The sequence below is a fragment of the Urtica dioica genome, chromosome 9, assembly GCF_054948205.1.
Source record: "Urtica dioica subsp. dioica isolate 48M chromosome 9, U.dioica_male_clone48M_v1_H2, whole genome shotgun sequence".
Classification (NCBI taxonomy): Eukaryota; Viridiplantae; Streptophyta; class Magnoliopsida; order Rosales; family Urticaceae; genus Urtica; species Urtica dioica.
Genome location: NC_142764.1, coordinates 10,266,768 through 10,288,830, shown reverse-complemented (window position 1 = coordinate 10,288,830; position 22,063 = coordinate 10,266,768). Strand labels below are relative to the sequence as shown.

The window sequence follows — 22,063 nt, the reverse complement described above, 5'->3', positions numbered from 1 at the left end:
TCGCGCTTGCTTGACCCTGATGTCGAAGTCGTCTTGCAAGCCGAGCAACCTCCTCCACCAAAGAGTCGCGCTTGCGCTCCGCCCAAACACGTGCTGCCTCACTCGTTATAAGTTGGCTCTGCACAATGTCTACCTCGTCCGTCCGAGTGTCCAACTACCGCCTAAGGTCATGCACCTCATCGCGGAAGACTTCCACCGTTCGGGTTGCTCTACACGGACAAATCGCTAGCCATCTTCGTGATAAAAAAATGTGCACGATCGCACTGGGATAACTCTTAGCTCCACGCGAGTCTGCAGAAGTTTCTCACGAGATCTCGCAAGCTCCGTCCTCAAGTGGGAACCCCCTCGGCCCGAGATAAGTGAGACTTCATCCGAGCCAGACCCTCTTAGGCGAGTCCCATGCAGCGAATAAAGTCGAGAAGGATCTTTTCACCCTGCATAGCACGTTCCAATACCTAAAAGCGATAAAAGGCACGAGTTAATAGTGCGCGACTTGCGTGAAAGTTACAACAAGACAAACGAAGAAAGCTTACCCTCTGGACGTCAGCGACACCATTACGAAAGAACTCCAAGTAGTTGCCTGACACAATGTCCTTCCACACCTTCATAGGTGACTCCCGAAGACCTTGAGCGCACTCACCTTTGACCTTTATTTCTTCCATTACCACCATGGAATGTGCAAGCTTCGAGTCTAAAGATGCATTCGGAGGCGCCGAAGTCGATGCCCGTTTCAAGGAATCACAGTTGTCAGGTTTGACTAAGTAATTGACCCCTGAGTTGGCTCGGCTAGCACGCGCCACGATCCGAGAGTGAGCGCATCTAAGGCACTCAAGTCTCGAGAAGGCTTTGCCAAGCACGCCTGAATCGTCTCTTAGGATAAGGAACCAACAAAAGCGACAAAGGTCAAAATATTGATCGAAGATACAATGTCACATAAACGAAGGCAAAACTACTTGATAAACCCGTGCTCATGGGAGAAGACGCAGCGCGAGGAACTTCCTTCGCTTGCGGAAAGTTCCCGGGACCGAGAGGAAAAATAGGAACCACCCAATCGACGCCATCAACTCCTTCAAGCGAAAGCGATCGCCCGCCTTCTGGGCATTTGACATGCCTCAGATTGCCTTCACAAACTCAAGTCTATTCGTCCCATGTTGGTGGAGAAAGTCAGCCAATGCGCCAATTTGAAGGGTGTCCCCTTCCCCCCGAAGGCCTCAGCTGAGACCCATACCCAAGCCTTCCTGCTAATGGCCTCAGTATCGGTGATGAGCGTGGCGTTCCGACGGCCCCGGGCCATATTGAACCCAGGTTGATCCGGCGCCTTGAAATGTTTTACGAGGTTAAAAAAAATTATCCACAGTCACGGCACGCTTTTTCTGGCTCAATGTGGGACGAAGCGAACAAACGAAAGAACGCTGAGATGATCTAAGAATATGCACCCTCAATCCCGCGAATAGTTGCTAAACGATGGGCTAGAAGAGAAGCGTAGCCTACAATGAAGACTCGCCATGGACAATACGGCAAATTCGCGCCATGGGAGAAAAGGTCGGTCTTTTGAGATTGAGCGGAGAAGCGCCACCAAGGTCGGGATGTCGTAAGCCTCCCGAAGGCCAAAAAATGCATGATGCGTGATCGAACTCTTGCTGTCGATCCTTGTGCAGCAAAGCCCCTCGGAGCAGTAAGGCCATCGTTCAGGAACAACTTCGTCTTTTTCAAGCATCTAACCTAAGCGCCAGCATCTACCTCAAAGACCTTAGAGTGAAAATGCCTCGACACCACGAAAGAGCAGTCGGCCTCTGAGCCAACCAAGACGACCGCCATGGTCTTCCCCGAACGTCACAATCAAACCCTTATCACTCAGAAAAATCTTCGAGTCGTCACCGAGCTCTTGAGACTCTGACGCAAAGATATTATTGTATGACATCTCATCAAGAACAAACTTCGACGGGACTCCACCGAAAATAAGTAAGATGAGCTAAGCGCCAAAGGTTGGCTGCGCGGCGCGCGACCCGTTTGCGAGCCGTGCTCGGCCAAGTAGATCACTAGGTGTGGCGCCCCTCCCCCTGGCACGCCGGGCTAGTCGATTTCCTTATGCATGCCGCAGCCAGATGGTGTGAGCGCGTCCTCTAGCTTCGAAGGCTGAGCGACAGACACAATTGCGTCCATCTCGCCCATATTGAGCCACTGCTCCACCCCACTTGGATCCTCCTCCACGTGATTGGTTGATGGAGAGAATGCAAATTTGGTTTTACGAATGAAGATAAAAGGCATCATGAACTTAAAGTGTGATGTCAGTGAAATATCAGGAAGAAGTGTTAAAAAAAACTTGGTGACTCGGCTGACATGATTGTATGTGTATTTGTTATGTTTAATTTTTTTTGAAGTGGACAAATCCTGATTTTGTGACAATTTTTCACAAAGTTATAGTATTTTCGTGAAAAATCTATCACGAAACCAATATATCTCGCATCAAATTTGTTACAAAATACTATCACTTCGTGACAAATCTTATGTTTACGAGTTTTTTTCTTATGTTTTAGGTCCGACTTTCTGCACTATACGAACTAGAGGTTTTAAACAAGGAAGCAATACCATGGGCAGTGAACCTGACCGATAAGACATGCTCATGTTGGGAAGTTTAAATTTGATTTATTCGTATGTTGCCATACTATTGCGGCCTACCGTCTATGCCACCCACATGTTGAGAGCTTTGTTCAGAGTACTATGCGACCACAAATTAGAAATTGGCGTATATAGGGGTTATTAATCCTTAAGGAAGTGAATCGTCATGGACTTTCCTCGACGAACAGATCAAAGTAAATCCTCCTAACTTCCTTCCTCGTCTCGCGGATAGTGTATCATCATGGACTTTCCCTGCCAAAATCAAATAGATCAAAGTAAATCCGCCTAACGCCCTAGCTCGTCTTGCATATAGACTTAGGAATAGAATGATTACATCTTTAGGATAATCTAATGCCGTATCTCGCAAATGTTCCCAATGTGGAGTTGTGGGCCAACATAAAGATACATGCCGCAATCCAATTTCCCTGGAAATGAGAGCTCCAGTGATGTGTCATTAGTTTGGTTTGTAATTTGACACAGACCTCTTTTTTAGATTTTTTGCGTTTCTTTTAATTTTGGTCTGAATTTCATTTTCAATGTTTGAAACTTCATTTGTGTTATTTGGTTTCTTGAACAGCAAAATTTTAAAATTTTTACTTTTGTTAATGTCTAGTAGTTTTGCGACATATTTCACTGATATGCAAAGTAAGAATAGTCACGAAAAATCATGGTATTTTGTGACAGATGTGTCGCGATATACATTGATTCCGTGATATATATGTCACAGAATGCAATGATTTCGTGATACATCTGTCACGAAATACAGTGAGTTTGTGACACATTTATCATGAAATCATGGTATTTCGTGATACATCTGTCACAAAATCATGGTATTTCGTGACACATATGTTGTCCGTTTAAAAACCAAACAGAACATACACACAGAGCAATCAAAACGAAATCAATTAGTATCACTTCACATACATACAAAACTTTCAAAATGAAAGCAGATTGTTTCGTGACACACACACACAAACCAGCTTTTTTTTTTCATACATCGTAATAGCAACATGTTGCACGACAAAAAAAAAAGAAATGAAGCTTTAAAGTGTATGTAGTCATCCCTTATATATATATTTTTTTAAATTAGATTGGAGATCTCCGACAATTGTTTCGAAAACCTCCGACCAGGACTGTCCTTAATTTTTTAACAAAGTCAGAATCATCACGAATGTATATGGTTTAGTGCCAGATGTGCCACAAAATCAGGTGATTTCGTGATAGGTATGTCACAAAATCAAGTAATTTTGTGATACATTTGTCACGAATCTATAATGTTTTGTGACATATTAGTCACAAAATTACTTGAATTCATTACACATCTGTCACGAAACAAAATAATTTCGTGACAGTTGTGTCATGAGATTAAATGATTTTGTGACATATGTGTCATGAAATACCCTGATTATGTGACATATTTGTCACAAAATTGCGTTGTTTAAATTAAAACCAACTAGACCAATGGTGTTACGTCATATTAATTGATGTGAATAGATTGAGGTTGTGGTTGGTCTTCAGCTTTAAGGGTATCATTTTTTCTTATTCTCTTTGTGTTTGCTTGCGTCTTTAAAGTCTCATGAACTGAAGAAGTCTCGCCAAGCTTGTGGAATGTAACCTAAATAGTAGACATGAAAATAAATCATCCGTGAATATTAGCCATGACTCAATCTACAAAATATGTTACCTCCTTGAAGTTGATTAACATCATGGAGGCCTCCTGCACAAGTCCACTAGACTTATACCAACGCATTAATGGTCGAGTTGTGGTAGAGACTCTCTCACAAGTGTTCATCTTCGTCTGGAATGGCAAACACTCGTACGCCTAAACCTGAAGCAGTTCCACGAATCCAGATTGGTTGAGCTTCCTTTTCTTTTTACCTTCCTCCGATGGCAGCTCTACCTTCTCCGCAAACTTTCTGACTTCATCAATGAGGTTTTCCCAGACCACATTGCTCCAAGGATGGATATTAAATGCATATGTGTCCTCACCTGCCTTAATCAAGTCTAAGCACGGGGACCATTTTTTTGCCTCGTCGACCATAATGACATTCACCATGAAGTAGACTTTCATGTAATTACCTTAACTTCTATCGGTCATTCATTGCTTTGCTCAAAGAATTGGTAGGTCAAGTCTCTCCAAAAGTACTTTCCCGGGAAATTTTTTTAGAAGAGGCTATCTTTGGAAATTACCCCCTCGAACTTGAACTCCTCGTAGTTATCAAATGACTTTGAGGAATGTTATCTCCTAGAAGTCTTTTTTGCTGTTGTTGTTGTAAACTCTACAACCTCCCCTCCTATCTCGAACAAGAGTTTGTCTTTTAGGTTTCCATTGAAGCTCCCGGTCCTAAGGATCAAATGATTGATGATCGACAATGACTTGACTGTCTTTGGTTGTCCCACAAACTGCCCAAAATATAATTGGAAAAAGAGGGCTTATGTCTCTTGCTTGCGCTCGCAAACAAGGGTTAGGAAACTTTCCAACCTCCCGTGGAAGTTGAACCCAAAAACTTTTATGTTTTCTTTGGGAAAACATTTTTCACCCCTACAAATATAAGTCGAGGACATAACATAATCAGTTAAAAAATGGGAAGTAAGTCAGTTACAAAGTATACATGACAATTACATAACCTACGTGACATGACATCACGGATTTCATGACACATCGGCCACGAAGTTGTTGATTTTGTGACCGATGTGTCACAAAATCAACGAGTTCGTGATATATGTGTCACGAAATATTATTCTCGAAATCCACTATTCTTGATACGTAGGTCACGAAAATGCCCTATTTCATGAAACATGGGTCATGAAATCAACGAATTTGTGACCTAAAATAGCTGCAATTTGTCCATCTAACAGTAAACACACATTAAAATCCCAAAAATAAACCTACAATCGTAATCTCCACATGCACAAGCAATTTTTTGCTCTTTTTCCACTAAATGGGTTTGTGATACCTTCTTTTTTTTGGAAATCGGGTTTGACGTTGTCTCCACTATCGATTTTCCTTTGTCTAGGATTCTCAAATTTGGCACGGCCATGAACACTTCATCATCGGAGTCTGGCGCTGAAGTATCGACCTTCTTTTTTTTTTCTTTGCTCAAGTATACGCGATGACGAGTCTGGTTCCTTCCTCTTGAGAGACGAAGAGGATTTTGGGTCACTTTTCAAAACCAACCTAGGGCTTCGCCGGACTTCTCTTGGCGCAAAAGCTTCAGCCTTGCTCGACTTGGATTTGTTCACTCTCATCATTGTTGTTCGGTGATTAGGGTTTTTTTTCTGGTTTGTCTGATTGGGTAATGGAGAACACGAAGGAGTGTGAAGAGAAAGAATGAGCGAAGTTTAGAGAGAGGTGAAGAGTCAGAAATGTAGAGTCATGCGAGGAAAGAAATTTGTTTAAACGGTGCCAATTGAGAAGGTTTTTATTTGTTTAAATGATATTTGAGTGTATAATTATCTTTATCCACTGGACTTGGTATTAGATGTGTCAATATTTGAATTTTGGTTGATTTTGGTAGTTACTAAGCAAATGGTATTATTGTTGTCAATTTCCTTTGTAAAAGTGTGAGTAAACTTTAGAGGTTTTTTTTCCCCTCAAAACTTTACCGTATATTGTTACTATAGAAGGCATTGGAGCCGTGTACTACTTATTATTGGAAAAATATCTTATGTATCCCCTGTATTTAATCGAAATGCTACGATTATTCCCACAATTTTTAGAAATATCACATCTATGCGTTCAGATTACCATAAAACTCATTTGTATATCAAATATATCCATTAAACTAAAATTTATTGACTTTTGATTTATTTACCCTAAATGATATCACATATTTATTGTTTAGTTTAAGTAAATATATATATATATATATATATATATATATATATATATTAAAAAATATCTACCATTTCATTATTTTCAAGAATAGAAAATAAATAAATAAAATTAAAATAAATAGTATGGAGACGGAAAGAAATCATATTGGGCACATTTAACACATTTTTTTCTTCTCCGACTTTACAAAATCCAAACTCATCGTCATCTCTTTTTTGGGCCATCGAAGCTAATCTCCAAGCATATCGTAAGATGAAGGACACTTTTTTTTTAAATAAAATGAAAAGTAAATGGAGATTTTTTAATTTTTTTTTTTATAAAATGACAAATAAGTAGAAGATCTTATCAAAGATATTATATGCATTTCATATATTTTTTTAATTATAAAATCAATTAAAAATTATGAAAAGGGTTATATTTGATTCAGTACAATTTTTAGGGTATAAACATGTTATAAATAATAATCCGAAGAGATACAATTGATATTTTTAAAAGCTGTGGAAATAATCGCATTTCGATTAAACACAAAAAATACATATGATATTTTCCCATTATTATTTCAGCATAAATAGTTTAGGGACATGAACTTTTAATATTATAGATGTAGATAAAATTTAAATAAATGATATTTTGCACTTCCAGAACGTATTTATGGTTCCTCTTAAAAAAAAAAAAAAAAAAAAAAAAAAAAAAAGCCTATTTATGATTGTCGTTGAGCAAACATAGAGCATTGTAACAAACCAATGGAGGACGGAACACGATTCGAGAACGACTCAGCTCTGAGAACGCCAATGGCGATTAGGCGCGCGAAAGCCTCGCATCTGCTTTCCTCGCTCCGCCTGAACCACCATACCGTAAGCCACTTTCTCATTCGATTTTAAATCTCACTAACAGCACGATTCGGCTCAGTCTCGTGTGCTCTTTTGGTTCCGAACAGGTCGACGAGACTGCGATGATGAAGGTGAAGAAAGAGATCAGAGAATTGAAGTTGAAAATGGCCAGTGAGCGTCTGAAGATTAAGAGGATCAAGCTGTGGGGATCGTTTGAGCTTCTTCTTCAGCTTGCCATGGTCTTCTCTATCTTCACTCTCTTCCTAATTCTCACCTTTAGTGGCTCTTAGATGGTTCACAATCTGGTTGGCTCAAATACTCTGTGTGATTAATCCTGTACCTATCTTTTCAAAAACTTCGCTCCGATAGTACTGAAATGACCTCATTTGATCATTAGCATTTCGAACATAGACTGTTTAGCTCTAGAAATTCGTAGCTTCAACATTTCCGTTTAAGCAATACCATAAAATCGACTTGATTCTCTGCTCACTCTCTGTAAGAACCTTATTCACTGAATTCTCTGCTACACGATCCTGATATCAACAGTTGTATTAATCGTAATTGATAATTTTGCTACGGTGATATGCAGTTTTTATAAATCCTGTACTGCTGTTCTTGAGTATACTTGGTCTCTTGGTACACTGTTCAATGATTATCTTCATCCTGTGAAACTGCCTTATTTTGGAGAAGTTACTAGAGATAGGATGAATAGCATTTTCATGTTACTCCAGAAGTTAGGGCTGCCTAATTGTTGCTAGTTAGATAGTCGAAATCCAGTCGTTTTGGAATATGATCTGATAACCAGTAAGGGAATGGTCTTCTGGGTCAAAGTCCTTCATGATTGAAAAGATGAAGTTGATTGATGTTTGATCCCCGAAATGTTCTATGAAGAGGAAGGATCCAATGCCATTACCGGTGTGATTCAGTATGGGCTGGAATTGTAACGATGCAGGTAGCGTATGTAAACAATAAAAAAAAAACAATGTTTGGTGATCTAAGTTGGTTTGAACTCTAGGAAAGTTGAATGGTGTAAGTTGGTTTTACTTTACTTCAAGTTGAAGGGGAATCTTGCCAAGGACTAAGTCCAAATCTGAGATATGGTGGGTTCGATACAAAAATGAACTTGAAACAGCTCCGAACATTGAGAGCAGTTCATTCCAAGTTTTACCACGACCAAATCTAAAAGCAGCCATGAGGAGAGCCCAGAACCAAAAGGCCTCTTAGCATTGAGGCACAGCACTGAAAAAGAGAACTTCTTCTCATTGCGGTTAGGCCAGCCTGAACCAAAAAGAAGAAAGAATACAATATCCTCATTTAGCAATGAAGAACCAAAACCAAAGTAGCAACGAGGAGGTTGAACTTGCTCTTTAATTGGAGTAACTCTCTAACTGAGGGAGGGCTGTTTATTTTGTCATAGCTTTGACTCGTTTTTGCATGGTTAAACTGCCATATTAAGGGAGGGCTGGGCTCGGAACTAGCAATTAAAAATTATATTGTGAAGAGCATTTTTTTTAGATGCAACAAACAACGGTGTCGTAAGGTTTGTGTCACCTGGGTTCTTTACTGTTACTTTTATTTTCCTCTCCTTTTTTGAATAATAGGTTGAAATATATGGGTCATACAAATACGTACACAGATTGTCAGGGGGTATTATGTCGTTTAATTTCTTCAACTGTATCCTTTGTGCAAGGTCCCTTCTTGGTGTTTAATCCCTCTATTTGAGAGTTGTACTCAATTATGCAATGAATTTGACTTTTGTCTTTTGGATTGGATTTCCAGACAGAGCAATGATATTGCTCACTCCCTGTGTCAATGGGCCAATCAGTCAAAGTGTCAGGGATTTTGCAATTTTGGAGATGTTATGGCGCTTGTGCGGAACCATTTGAGAGGCTTTAGCCGGTTGATGAGGAAATGCGGTAACGTTTTTCTATCCATCGCACCTTTTTAGAGGTGGGTAGGTTTTGGTGCGGCCTCATTTATTAAAACAAAAAAAAAGGTCTTAGTACCACAAAAAATGGGATACCCCTTTTAGTGGGAGCTTGAATAGCTATGGGGGGTTTTCAAAAGAATATAAGATGTCACTTTTGGAAGCCACATCGGTCAGGATCATTAAGGAAAGAGAAATTGCCACATCTATTACCATTTCAATAACATTTTCCAATAATCCACCAAAAACTAATTTTGGCCAAAAATACTACTTGACTTTGTGTGGAAAACCCAAAATATTCTTCACTTTAATATTCCTTACATTTTGATCAAAAACTAAAACTCAATTAATATTTATCTTTATTGATTATTTTTTCATTTAATTGATTTTATTTTCTCTTTCTCTCTCCCTAACCGAGTTTATTCAAAATCTCACCCTCACTGATTTATCAAATTAAAGATAAATATTAATTGTTTTAGATTTTGGTCAAAATGTAAGGAATATTAAAGTGAAGGGTATTTTGGGTTTTTCACACAAAGTCAAGTAATATTTTTGACCAAAATTATGTTTTAGTGGATTATTGGAAAATGTTATTAAAATGGTGGTAGAAATGACAATTTCTCTTAAGGAAAAGTCTAATGGGGCAGAGGAGAACATGCTGAAAACGCTCAAGATGTGACCGAGAAGTCTTCGTAGCTTCCAATTTGTTTTATGAATTGACTCTTGTCAATAAGAAGAATTATGAGTAAAAGCGAATTGTGATGGTTGGATATAATCCGATGACACTATATATTATTGTTATGAAAGTACTAGATATACTAATTAAGTTAATAATTGAAAGCAATTAATTTGTATTTACATTTGAATTATTAATTGAAAACAACTAATTTAAAGGGATTATAGTGTGTTCGTGAATTAATCGTACACATATAGTTTACTTTCAACCTCAAACTATGAAATTTGTAGAAGGACTATTAGTCGCTTTACATGGAAATACATGTTAATATTTTGACATAACAACTCTAATTAATTTTCATTTGTCGATCATATTTCATAATATATTGGCATAGCATTATTTCAATTTTATTAATAGTCACAATTTTAAACCTCTTTTTTTTTGTCTTTTTTTTTTTTTTTTTTGTCTTTACCGTTATAATTTTACATCCCTTTTTTTTCCCTTATAGTTATAGTTTTACATATAATCTATTAATAATAAATATGTTTAACTGGATCGTAATCGTGATAGTAATCATATTGGTATTAGTTTAGTCATATTCATGCAAGTTGAAATTGTGATTCATGTCGATTTTTTAATATTACTGTTAATATCTAAAGAACAATAAAAAAAATAACAATAAAAAAGCTCATGTAGCTAAAGGTATATATGTTTTCTGTACATTGAACATGAAATTTCTAAGGTTCTGATAAACTTTGAAACCATAAAAGACACTCATTCTACTCAAAGATGGGGGATAGGAGAGACATAGGTAGATAGTGGTTGCTAGAAAAATTGTGCAGTTGACGATCTCGTGTAGGATTGAGATCGAGATTGTGTTTGAAATTTTTTATGTTTTTAATGTTGAGATTGAGATTGGGATTGAGATTTTGGGCATGAAATAATTTATATTAATAATAAAAATTACAACAACATTAAAAATGAACATTAAATACTAAACACTTACAAGAGATGGTTGAGTTGGCCGAAAATAAGGGGAAATGGACCTTGGAGTTATCTTTTTGTGTTATTGAATGACGGAACTCTATTTTCGATTTCAAAAAACGAGTTTAAGTGCTAGTCAAATAGATTTTGTCGCAACGATAAAAAACTCAATCACAACAGAAATTTTTCCAAAAACTATTCTCTCGGTAACTTCGAATTCCAATTTCCACTGCGACGTAAAATTTTACCGTTGTGCCTTTTCTTATCGCGTCACGCATGAAAAGTCAGAGTCACGCTGAGAATTATTTCCAGAATATATGCTCTCGGTAACTTTGAATTCCAGTTTTAGGTGCGACTATAATAAATATGACCATCATGGTGTTTTACTATCTCCCAGCGACAATAATTTTTCGGTCGCGACTATTGTGGACTTTAAACGACCGTCATTTAAAACAGACATTGTCACTGCGAAAAAAAATAGTGTCGCGACCTGCCGCAACGAAAAAAATAATAATAATGTCGCGACCTGTCACAACTTTGTCTCAAAAACTCACTTTTTACGTGAAAAAAAAAAAAAAAAAAAAAAAAAAAACACCCTCCACCTCCAAATCCATGATTATAAACATAAATTCAAACATCCAAATCCATGATATAAACATAAATTCAAACATCCAAAAGAAACATATAAATTTTAGATCCAATTTTAACATACAACAAAACACAAATTAAACTAAACTAAAGACATAAGCAATACCAAATTTTTAGTTGAACGCTTATGAATTAAGATGACACAATTTTTTTTTTACAAGTATGAGTATTTTTTTTTTATAAACTTATACTATCGAAAATTTGTTGTTTCCTATTAGTTTTATTTTTCAATTAAACATTTATATTCTCATTTTCATTTTCATAAGTACATAAATGTCCATATTAATGTGCCTAGACATAAATAACTAATTATCATCTATTTACAAATTCCATCTCCATCGACTACAAATATTTAAAAGAATCAAATTTCGTGTAAATAAATAAAAATAGGAGAAGAAAAAAGAAATTGCAAAGTAACAAATTTTCTCATTGATCAAAGTCACAATAGTAAAAGAGTAAGTGGCTAAGGATGTTTTGTACTTTATAAGTTTGTGCTTTTATATGCAATTTCGTATTAGAGAGAGTGAGAACAAATTTATATTATAAAATAAAATGACAAATAGTGAGATATTCAGCACTAGTACAATTATAAGTGAGACTAATTTATCTTAAAATATATAAGCATTAAGTGGGATCCATCGTTATCGATACCGTTATCTTAAAATATGCTTTCGTCGGCCGGACACCCACCGGCAGCGGCGCCGCCGCCGGAAATCGACGAAAATCTTCGGAATTTAAAACCATGATCTCACCCCTCGGAATAAGTTAATTTAGTCATTATATTTTATTTTATTTTTAAATAAAGTATATTAATAATTAAATAAAATGATAGCATGTCTTATTTTGATTGGAGGGACACCAAGAGAGACACTAAAAGATAAAAGAGAACAGAAGATCCGGATTCCTCTTTTAGTATATATATAAATATGTTATAACTTACACATATGCGGCTAAACACCACAATTGCGTACACATTTTAATAGTAATATTATTATTAATTTAAATGAAGATTATCTTTGGACTGGATTTCTAATCTCCTATGAAAAGTGGGTTTATACTACGTTTGAAGTTTAAGAAAAAATAGAACAGTCAGGGGGCTAGAGCCCCAGGCTACGCACAGTAACTAGCTTAATGCGTGGTCGAAAGTGATCGGCGGTGAGTGAAACAAAGCCAAGTTGTCCCCCGGCTGCTACATTGCTATTAAGTATTGTTCAGTTGACGTTATTACAGTGTTCATCTCTAAGTTTTCTAGCATGCAGACATTGAGTACGGCTTATTTGAATTAATCAATGGAACCTTTTTAAAGTGGATGTGTTATAAAAGCGATAAGAAAATGAGAAAATGTAGTAAAAATTGTATGTAATAATGTGTTTTTAAACTTTATCGTCAGAGTAACGTTTTTAAAGTTTGTTTATTATAAAAAGAGTATTTTTCAAATGGCAAACAATTATGTTAATATTTTTTAGAAGTATTTACTGTTTTGGGCATTATTTAACTTTATTTATTGTTTACAATTTTTATAAAAAAAATAACCTAAATTAGGACAATGTAGCTTATAACTAGCTTTTGAAACTTAAAATTGCAAAATAATCACTGTTTGGATAATTGTTGTTAATTAGACAGCCAACATTATTACTTAAGGTAAAAAGATTGTATTACCCTCTAAATTAATTCCCGCCTATCTACACAAAAAATATATAAAATTGCAACCAATTAACAATTAAAAAAAAAAAAAACACGAAACCTTCCTTAGCTATTTCCTCTCTCGCCAAGTAGAAACCCATAAAATAAAGGGGAAAAAAGAGAATGAAGAAGACGCAAAAAAAAAAAAAATCGCAAGGTAACTGAAAAATCATGAAGACTAAGATGACAACAACATATTAACGATAATTATCAATTATTAATTGTGCAGAAACACAAAAAACATGAAAAATCAGTAAAAATTTTATAGTTATTACTGATTATTTACTGCACAATTAAAAGAAAACAAGAAAAAAAAAATCATACAAACCTAACCTATAACAAACATTGATGATAATGAACTGAAAGCGATTTAGAAAAAAAAAATTGAAAAAAAATCGATTTTTAAGAAAAAAAAAGAAAAAAAAAAAAAAAGACAACTGATCCGACTAAATATCATGAATAATGGGCCATTTTTAGTGTGCTACACGATGTGGAAGAACGATGAGAAAGAGTAATAAAAAAAATCATATACATGGATAAATAATCGCTCAATTCAAAAATAACTAACTTGTTGCTATAAGATTAGTCTGCAATAACTAACTCCTAAAAAAATTGATTTTAATTAATTTTCTTAACCACTACAAATTAACTAAGGACACAATATGAATTTCGTCACACTGATTCCCTTGCTATCTCATTGACGTAGCTATTTGTTTTAACAATTTTAAATCTGGGTGGATTGAAATTTTCATGGTTGATGTAGCCTAGGTAGTTATATTTTTCATAACTATACACTAAAAAAATATTATTTTTGAAAGAATCTAAAACAGCCACATTACATTTTAAAAATATTATTTTAGTAATTGTTTTAAAAAATATTAATATTACAGCTTTTATTTTAGGGTGATTAGATAGACGAGTTTTTTTTAGATTGGTTGCAAACCGTCTATTAGAGCAACTCTAATCGTAATAACCATATTCTATAACAATTTCAATGCCGACTATCGATTATATCGGTGATATATTGATGATATATCGGTTACCAACGGATATATCGACAGAAATCCTATAATAAATAAATATTTTTAAACAACTAAATATATATATATATATATATATATATATATATATATATATATATATATATGTCTTGGAATCCATATTATGAAAATACAAAATCAAATACTACAAAGTTCATGACAAGAAATAAACACAAAGTAGACATTATAAAACATAAGAAACTGTTTTCAAATGCTTAAAATGAAAGAAGAGTATAAGACTACAACCTTTGAAAGTCCGAATCAGTTGTAGGTTGAGTGTCGAGGAGGTTGAAATATGTGGGGTTGCACCAACTGACATTGACAGTATACGGGCCACGACATGTATGATGAATAGTAGTCGATGTAGGTTTTGATTAGGGGTGGCAATTTGGTCCGGACACGAAACACGAAACGGTTACGACACGATTTAAAGCGGATTTGGATCTCAATAAATGGATCGGTTCTTAATTGGATCGAACACGCTAACACGATTAAATAATGGTTTAAAACGACACGCTTACGGTAACACGATAAAAAGCCGATTAACACGATTATTAAATGGTCGACACGAAACACGATTACGACCCGCACGAATATAATCCAATTAACACGATTACGAATAATAGCACGATTACGATCCATTTAAACACGATTAATATTATATATGTAAAATTATAAATTTATAATTATATATATATAATTATAATTATAAACATAAAATTGATATTAGAAAATATGATGTAATAAAATAAAGTAGTATAAATATCAATTCACGTAAGATAACATATAGTCAATAGTATACCAATTGACTTAACCGGAACAATAAGAATCCCAATTTATATCGAACGATCACAATTACTATAGTATCATGATAAGATATTAAATTCAATTTTATTTTATTTCAATTTTAATTCAATTCATATCAAACAATCACGATTCACAATAACAATAGTTTCATAATAATGTATCATATTCAATTTTATTGAATATCAATTCAATTCAATTCATATTGAAAAATCACAATTTAAAATTGACAATCACAATAACTATTATATCATAATAACGTATCATATTCAATTTTATTTTATTTCAATTCAATTCATATCGAATAATTTCAATTCACAATCACAATAACTGTCATCTTATAATAATGTATCATATTAAATTGTATTGGATTTCAATTCAATTCATATTGAAAAATCACAATTTAAAATTGACAGCCACAATAACTATAGTCTCATAATAACATATCATATTTAATTTTGTTTTATTTCAATTCATATCGGACAATTACAATTCACAATCACAATAACTATCATCTCATCATAACGTATCATATTCAATTTTATTTGATTTTAATTCAATTCAATTCACAATCACAATAACTATCATATTATAATAATGTATCATATTCAATTTTATTTGATTTTAATTCAATTCAATAACTATCATATCATAATAACATATCATATTCAATTTTGTTTTATTTCAATTCAATTAAATTCATATTGAAAAATCACAATTTAAAATTGACAGTCACAATAACTATAGTCTCATAATAACGTATCATATTCAAATTTTGTTTTACTTCAATTCAATTCATATCGAACAATCACAATTGACAATTAACAATCACAATAACTATCATCTCATAATAACGTACCATATTCAATTTTATTTGATTTTAATTCAATTCAATACACAATCACAATAACTATCATCTCACAATAACGTATCATATTCAATTTATTTGATTTCAATTCAATTCAACTCACAATCACAATAACTATAGTCTCATAATAATGTATCATATTCAATATTATTTTATTTCAATTTAATTCAATTCATATCGAACAATCACAATTTCAATTTGACTATCACAATAACTATAGTCTCATAATAACCCTCCATAAAATTTCAGTTTAATATTTTGTTTACTTTTACCCTTCATTATTTTCCCTCCTTTTTTTTCTTTTTTTTTATATTTTGCCAAATTTGTGTGTGTGAAAAAATAAAGAAAAGAATAAAGGAAAAACAAAAGTATTAGTTAGTCACGTGACTCAGTATCGATGTATCGGAAGTTAGTGCAAAAAGAAAGACGACAATTCTTATCTTATGAATATTTTGTCTTTGATAATTATATCGCAATTAATTGAGTCCGAATGTCTAAACACGGTTAAAACACGATTAAATACCCATTTAACACGATTATTAAACGGTTATGGATCTGTAAAAAAAATAAACGGTCGGATTTGGATCTAGATTTCAAACACGATTAATAAATGGTCGGATTTGGTTCTAGCAATTATTTATGCAAACACGATTAACACGACACGATTACGACACGAACACGAAATTGTCATCCCTAGTTTTGATGTGCATTTCATAGTTGTACTAATCAATGCCGATGAATACGTTGAGGATAGGAAATTGTTTGTACTAAGTATGAAGGCTGGTCATTGATAGTTGAGCTTGAGCGTCAGATCCCGAGACCGACATTTTCTCAAATTGAGAAGAAATTTGATCAATATCAGTAGTCGACGCACGAGACATGGGAGCTGGATAAGTCGGTGGAGCGCCAAAAAAATAATCAAATGTGGATAGCGGATCTGACCTGTCATTTGGACCAGTATCTTCACCACCTCGACCAAAACCACTGACATCACCTGGAGTACCAAAGTCATGTCCATCTCCTTGGCCCCTTGGGTCAGCACCACCCCGACCATATCCACCCCTGTAATCATTTCCCTTGTAATCACTACCAAATCCATATCCACCATCAGCATATTCGACACCTCCGCCATGTGAACTACCACCATAAGTACTACCCCCGTGAGTACCATCATAAGTACTACCCCCATGAGTACTACCACCACCAGTACTAACACCATTATGGCCAAAATCATCCCGCATAACTCGATCGACGTCAACACCTAAATTTCGAGCAACGGCAGCTATTTCAGGATTAGGGTTACCAATATCGTCATCGAGGTGGATTGGCGAATCCAATCAAGGATTTCCTCGTCTAGGTTTTCGTTACCCACCATCACCATCGACCGTTCGAGAATGTCATATGGATCTTGCCTATCCACCCCGTCATTCGTAGCTTCCATTTCTCTTAGTTGCAACTTTTGGTTGTAGCTACAAAAGACAAGCTGCTCTAAGCGTTTGTAACCCAACCGGTTCCTTTGTTTTGTGTGGATCAATGCGAACGTACTCCAATTCCGCTCGCATGCGGATGATGATGTTGTTTGGAAAAAGATGCGGATTGCAAACTTTCGCAATGTTGGACATTTGTGCCAATAAAATGTTCCATCATTCGGCTGCAAATGAAAACAAATCATATACCGTGTAATTAACAACTTCATACTTATTCTAAAAACTAAAAAAAAAAATTAACGCATCCGGTGGGGTGTTCATTCTTACGGCTATGGTAGCTCGCTCTCCTAATCCATCCTTTGCATCACGGAAATAAATCATCTACACCGAAAATAGTACACGGCTTCAATTTTTTACGTCCAAATATTAATATGCATGAGATCAATATCGATATTAAAAACAAACAATTGCTTACCTCTTCGCCAATATCGGTGTAGTCTTCATGTTGATGCAACTTATCGAAGACTCTAGTCACCATTTGTATATATTCGCTACACATCTCAACAATGGGGTTGTATTGAAGCCTTGGATTTAGCCAAAGAGCTGCTTCATGTAATGGATGATGTAACTGCTTCTTCCACCGTTTAGTCACAATGTCTACCACCCATTGTTTGCCTTGAAGGTGGGACAGATGTGAAACCATTGACTCAAACACGTTGTACATCATTCCGAGAGTAGGAACCACTTCAGTGTCCACGACACGTAGAGCTGCGTACTTTGGCTCATAAATGGAGCAAATCATCTCAATGGAAGTCCAAAAAGAGGCGTCCATGACCGTTTCCTCCACAACTCTACCGGCCGCAGAATTCTTGAGCTTCGACACTTCCCACGATCTGATATGAACATGTTTCGCAGCTGGACTCTGTTGCTGCGTATGCTCCTACATGCCTAGTAGTTCATCGTGAATCATGTCTTCGCAGGGTGAATAAGCTCAGTTGGGCATAATTCTCTCATTGTTGCTAACACGTTCAAGTGCTTGTAAATGAACATTGTAATGTTACGAGCTTTTGTGATTGGTCCCGCAATAATAGGACGTTTCTCGATGTCTTCGAACACGAGGTTGATGCAATGTGTGACGCACGACGTCCAATACATTTGGTACTTCTTCATCAACTCTTTCCCACCTTTTACATAAGTCGAGCCATTATAAGTAACAACATGCACGACGTTGTGCACCCCAATTTCGTCTATGACGTCCTTCAGCACGCTATTATGCACGCGGAATCTTTGATCTTGTTCGACGCATCGGTAGACTTCAAGAATACTGTACGTCCAGCGGAGTATACCATTATGTTGATAATATTTAACTTTGTGGCTCCAGTCCAACCGTCGGACATAATGGTATATCCATATTCTTTCCACGTGGGTCATTGTGCATCCACGTACTTCTTGAATTCTTCAACCTCCATCGGCAAGTATACAGAGGATATCTCATAAGGCGAGGGAATAGGCACACCGGGATCTATACGACGATAACATAAAAAATTATTTTCAAGCTCGCCGGAACATAACTAGTTTTATAATTAAGTGATGCATGACAAAATAATATGTAATTTTGGAAATAAACAATCAGTCAAATTTAAACGAGAAGTTGAATGGGAAAACGTTAATGGATTCAGGCTTATAGCATATCCACTTAAAGCTATTAAAGTCTAGTTTCTAATGGAGTTTCCTCGAAAAAGTTATGATGATTTTAGTAACCACTGCGCAGGATTTAATATTGCTGTTGATGTTGTGATGTTTTGTATTCCCCTTTATTTGGATGTAAGACTCTATAAATAGAGTTGAGTGTATTGAAATGGCAGTTTTATGAATGAAAAGAAATCCTCTCTCTAAATTCCAATTTCGTTTTCAACAGTGGAATCGAATTTGATGCCCAAAAACTGGTATTTTTTTGTCTTGAATCCATAGGTTTTGGAAGGATTTTAACCAGGTATTCGTGCATCGAATCAACGATTGGAATCGTTACTCACGACATAGCTTTCGCCTGCATCATTAAGCATTTAAAAAAATGTCTTACCCACTTCGACGACTCAAGCAATCATATTCTTGAAATGATGAGATTTTACTTTGTTGAACGCGATATTCGCGTGGATGAAAAACTTGCTAATTAGGCGACCTACTAGTTTTTTCTTACACGGATTCACCATCTTCAGAATCCTTTTTTGCTTCGCAAACTCTAATCGATACAAAGACGGAGCCGAGGGGGGCACCACCCCTGAGCCTCCCCCGGGACCCTCAAGCCCCATGGCGAATCTTTCTGAGGCTTCTTCTTGATGGCTCTTTTTGAATTATATGAACAATTCTCTTTCCGCTTCGGCTTCTTCATCCGAATCTTCAATATTTTGTGTCAACCTTCGACCGACGTTAATATTAGAATCTTCTTCTTCTTCGTCTGCTGCTGCTGCTTCTTTAGGGAGCTTTGTAGAAGTAGTTCTCGCATCTCTTTTTGAACCTCGGGAGGAACTTTAGCGCATGGTCTCGCATTTTTATTGGGATCGTTACCACTCAAATGGTATGTCATTCGACTAATCCCACCATCTTTCATTTGCCAATCACAAAAGTGGCATGTGAACCCGTTCACACTCCCTTGGATGGGCGTACAATACTTTCTTGCCCCTTCGTCGGTCATTTCTGTAAATAAAAATTCACAACCACAATATCACAATTCATAATTCGCAAATTTCTTAATCACGATTCACAATCACAATCACAATTTTTTATTTGCATTTTCTAAAAACACAATTTATATATCCTAATTTCAATTTCACATATTCCCGTCCACAATCATAAATTCCAATTCACAACCACAATATCACAATTTATAATTCGCAATTTCTTAATCACCATTCACAATCATAATCACAAGTTTTGATTCGCATTTTCTAAAATCACAATTTATATATCCTAATTTCAATTTCACATATTCCCGTCCATAATCATAAATTCCAATTCACATGTACAATATCACAATTTATAATTCGCAATTTCTTAATCACAATTCACAATTACAATCACAAGTTTTGATTCATAAAATCACACTTTATAGTGACGAATTTCAATTTCACATATTCCCGTCCACAATCATAAATTTCAATTCACACGTCGGAATATCCTAATTCTACAATAACATAATTTTTACACTAACCTCTTTTAAATGAAGATTCTGAAAATTTTCAAGTCGCCGGAAAAGTCACCGGCCGCCGTCAATATTGTGGCGGATCGCCGAAAAAAATGAAAAACTCGCCGGAACTTTAATATTCATATACTAATTTCAAATATGCAAAAAAATTTCAACAAAACTTGAGTTAAATCTATCTAAAAACGAAAAAAAAAATTAAAACAAAATTCTTCAAAATATCCGAGCTTTATATGCTTACCAGTGATATATCCGACTCTATCGGTGATATTCTATAAAAATCCTTCTTCGCCGGATGTTATTACATGGAGATGAAGCTTCGTCGCCGATAATCGCTGATAGAGCATAAGAACTACACAGAGATGAACGATTTTGCCCGGGTAGAAGATTGCCGATATTTTTTCAAATCAAGCCGATATTCTCATGTTTTATACTCTCCAAAATATCGCGATATCTTAAAAAATCGGTGATAAATTGCGATATTTTGCCGATATTTTATAAAACGATAATGTTTATTAAAGATATTTTATCAAGGTATCCAAAAAAACGAGATATCGGCTATATATCCCTATATATCGCCGATATTTTGATCATTACACTACTACAAACAGTGGATTCCACAACGGTACAGTACCGTTGTGGAATGATTCCACAACGGTTCTGTACCGTTGTGGAATCCTCCGCTGTGTAATGATTCCACAACGGTACTCGTACCGTTGTGGAATCTTAGGGATTCCACAACGGTACAGTACCGTTGTGGAAACCTCCACGTTTCCACAACGGTACTCGTACCGTTGTGGAATCTTAGGGATTCCACAACGGTACAGTACCGTTGTGGAAACCTCCACGTTTCCACAACGGGACGGTCCCGTTGTGAAAAATGAATCAATTTTTTTAAAACTCGCCGCGGCCACGTATTGACTTCGCCGCGGCGTGATCTTCCACAACGGTACCCCGTACCGTTGTGCAATAGTTCGCCGCGGCCAATGACATACATGGCCGCGGCGAACAAGAATTATGTTGATTTCCGAAACGCGCCGCGGCAACGTTACGTACTCGCCGCGGCGTGATCTTCCACAACGGTACAGACGTACCGTTGTGGAATCGTTCGCCGCGGCCAATGACATACATGGCCGCGGCGAACAAGAATTATGTTGATTTCCGTTTCTCACCGCGGCAACGGTACGTACTCGCCGCGGCTTGATCTTCCACAACGGTACAGACATACCGTTGTGGAATAGTTCGCCGCGGCCAATGACATACATGGCCGCGGCGAACAAGAATTTTGTTTTTTTAAAAATTCTCGCCGCGGCAAGGAATACCTTTGGCTGCGGCGAGATGAATTCCCATGAAACTTTGCCGCGGCGTAATGATTACACGTCGCGGCCAAATTGTACCTGAGAGCTATGTTTTTGTTTTCCAATTAAAAACCTGAAAATTAAATATATCCAAAACCAAATATATATCCAAAAAATCCAAATACATCCATAACATCCAAAATATATACATAACATCCAAAACCA

The 22,063-nt window shown here is 35.9% G+C and overlaps 1 protein-coding gene across 1 annotated transcript; it reads left to right on the top strand.

The window, feature by feature from the left end:
* The first annotated feature begins 7,157 nt into the window (after positions 1-7,157).
* On the top strand, positions 7,158-7,883 carry LOC149384869 (uncharacterized). Its single transcript, XM_089627110.1, has 2 exons — positions 7,158-7,308; positions 7,392-7,883. The coding sequence occupies exons 1-2, from the start codon at positions 7,198-7,200 to the stop codon at positions 7,572-7,574; spliced, it is 294 nt and encodes a 97-aa protein (XP_089483236.1). The 5' UTR covers positions 7,158-7,197; the 3' UTR covers positions 7,575-7,883.
* The last annotated feature ends 14,180 nt before the right edge of the window (positions 7,884-22,063 follow it).

Excerpts from the sequence above, each read along its gene's own strand:
- LOC149384869 (XM_089627110.1), top strand. The coding sequence starts at position 7,198 with ATGGAGGACGGAACACGATTCGAGAACGACTCAGCTCTGAGAACGCCA. Across the intron at positions 7,309-7,391 it reads TCCGCCTGAACCACCATACC|GTCGACGAGACTGCGATGAT; the intron begins GTAAGCCACTTT and ends GGTTCCGAACAG.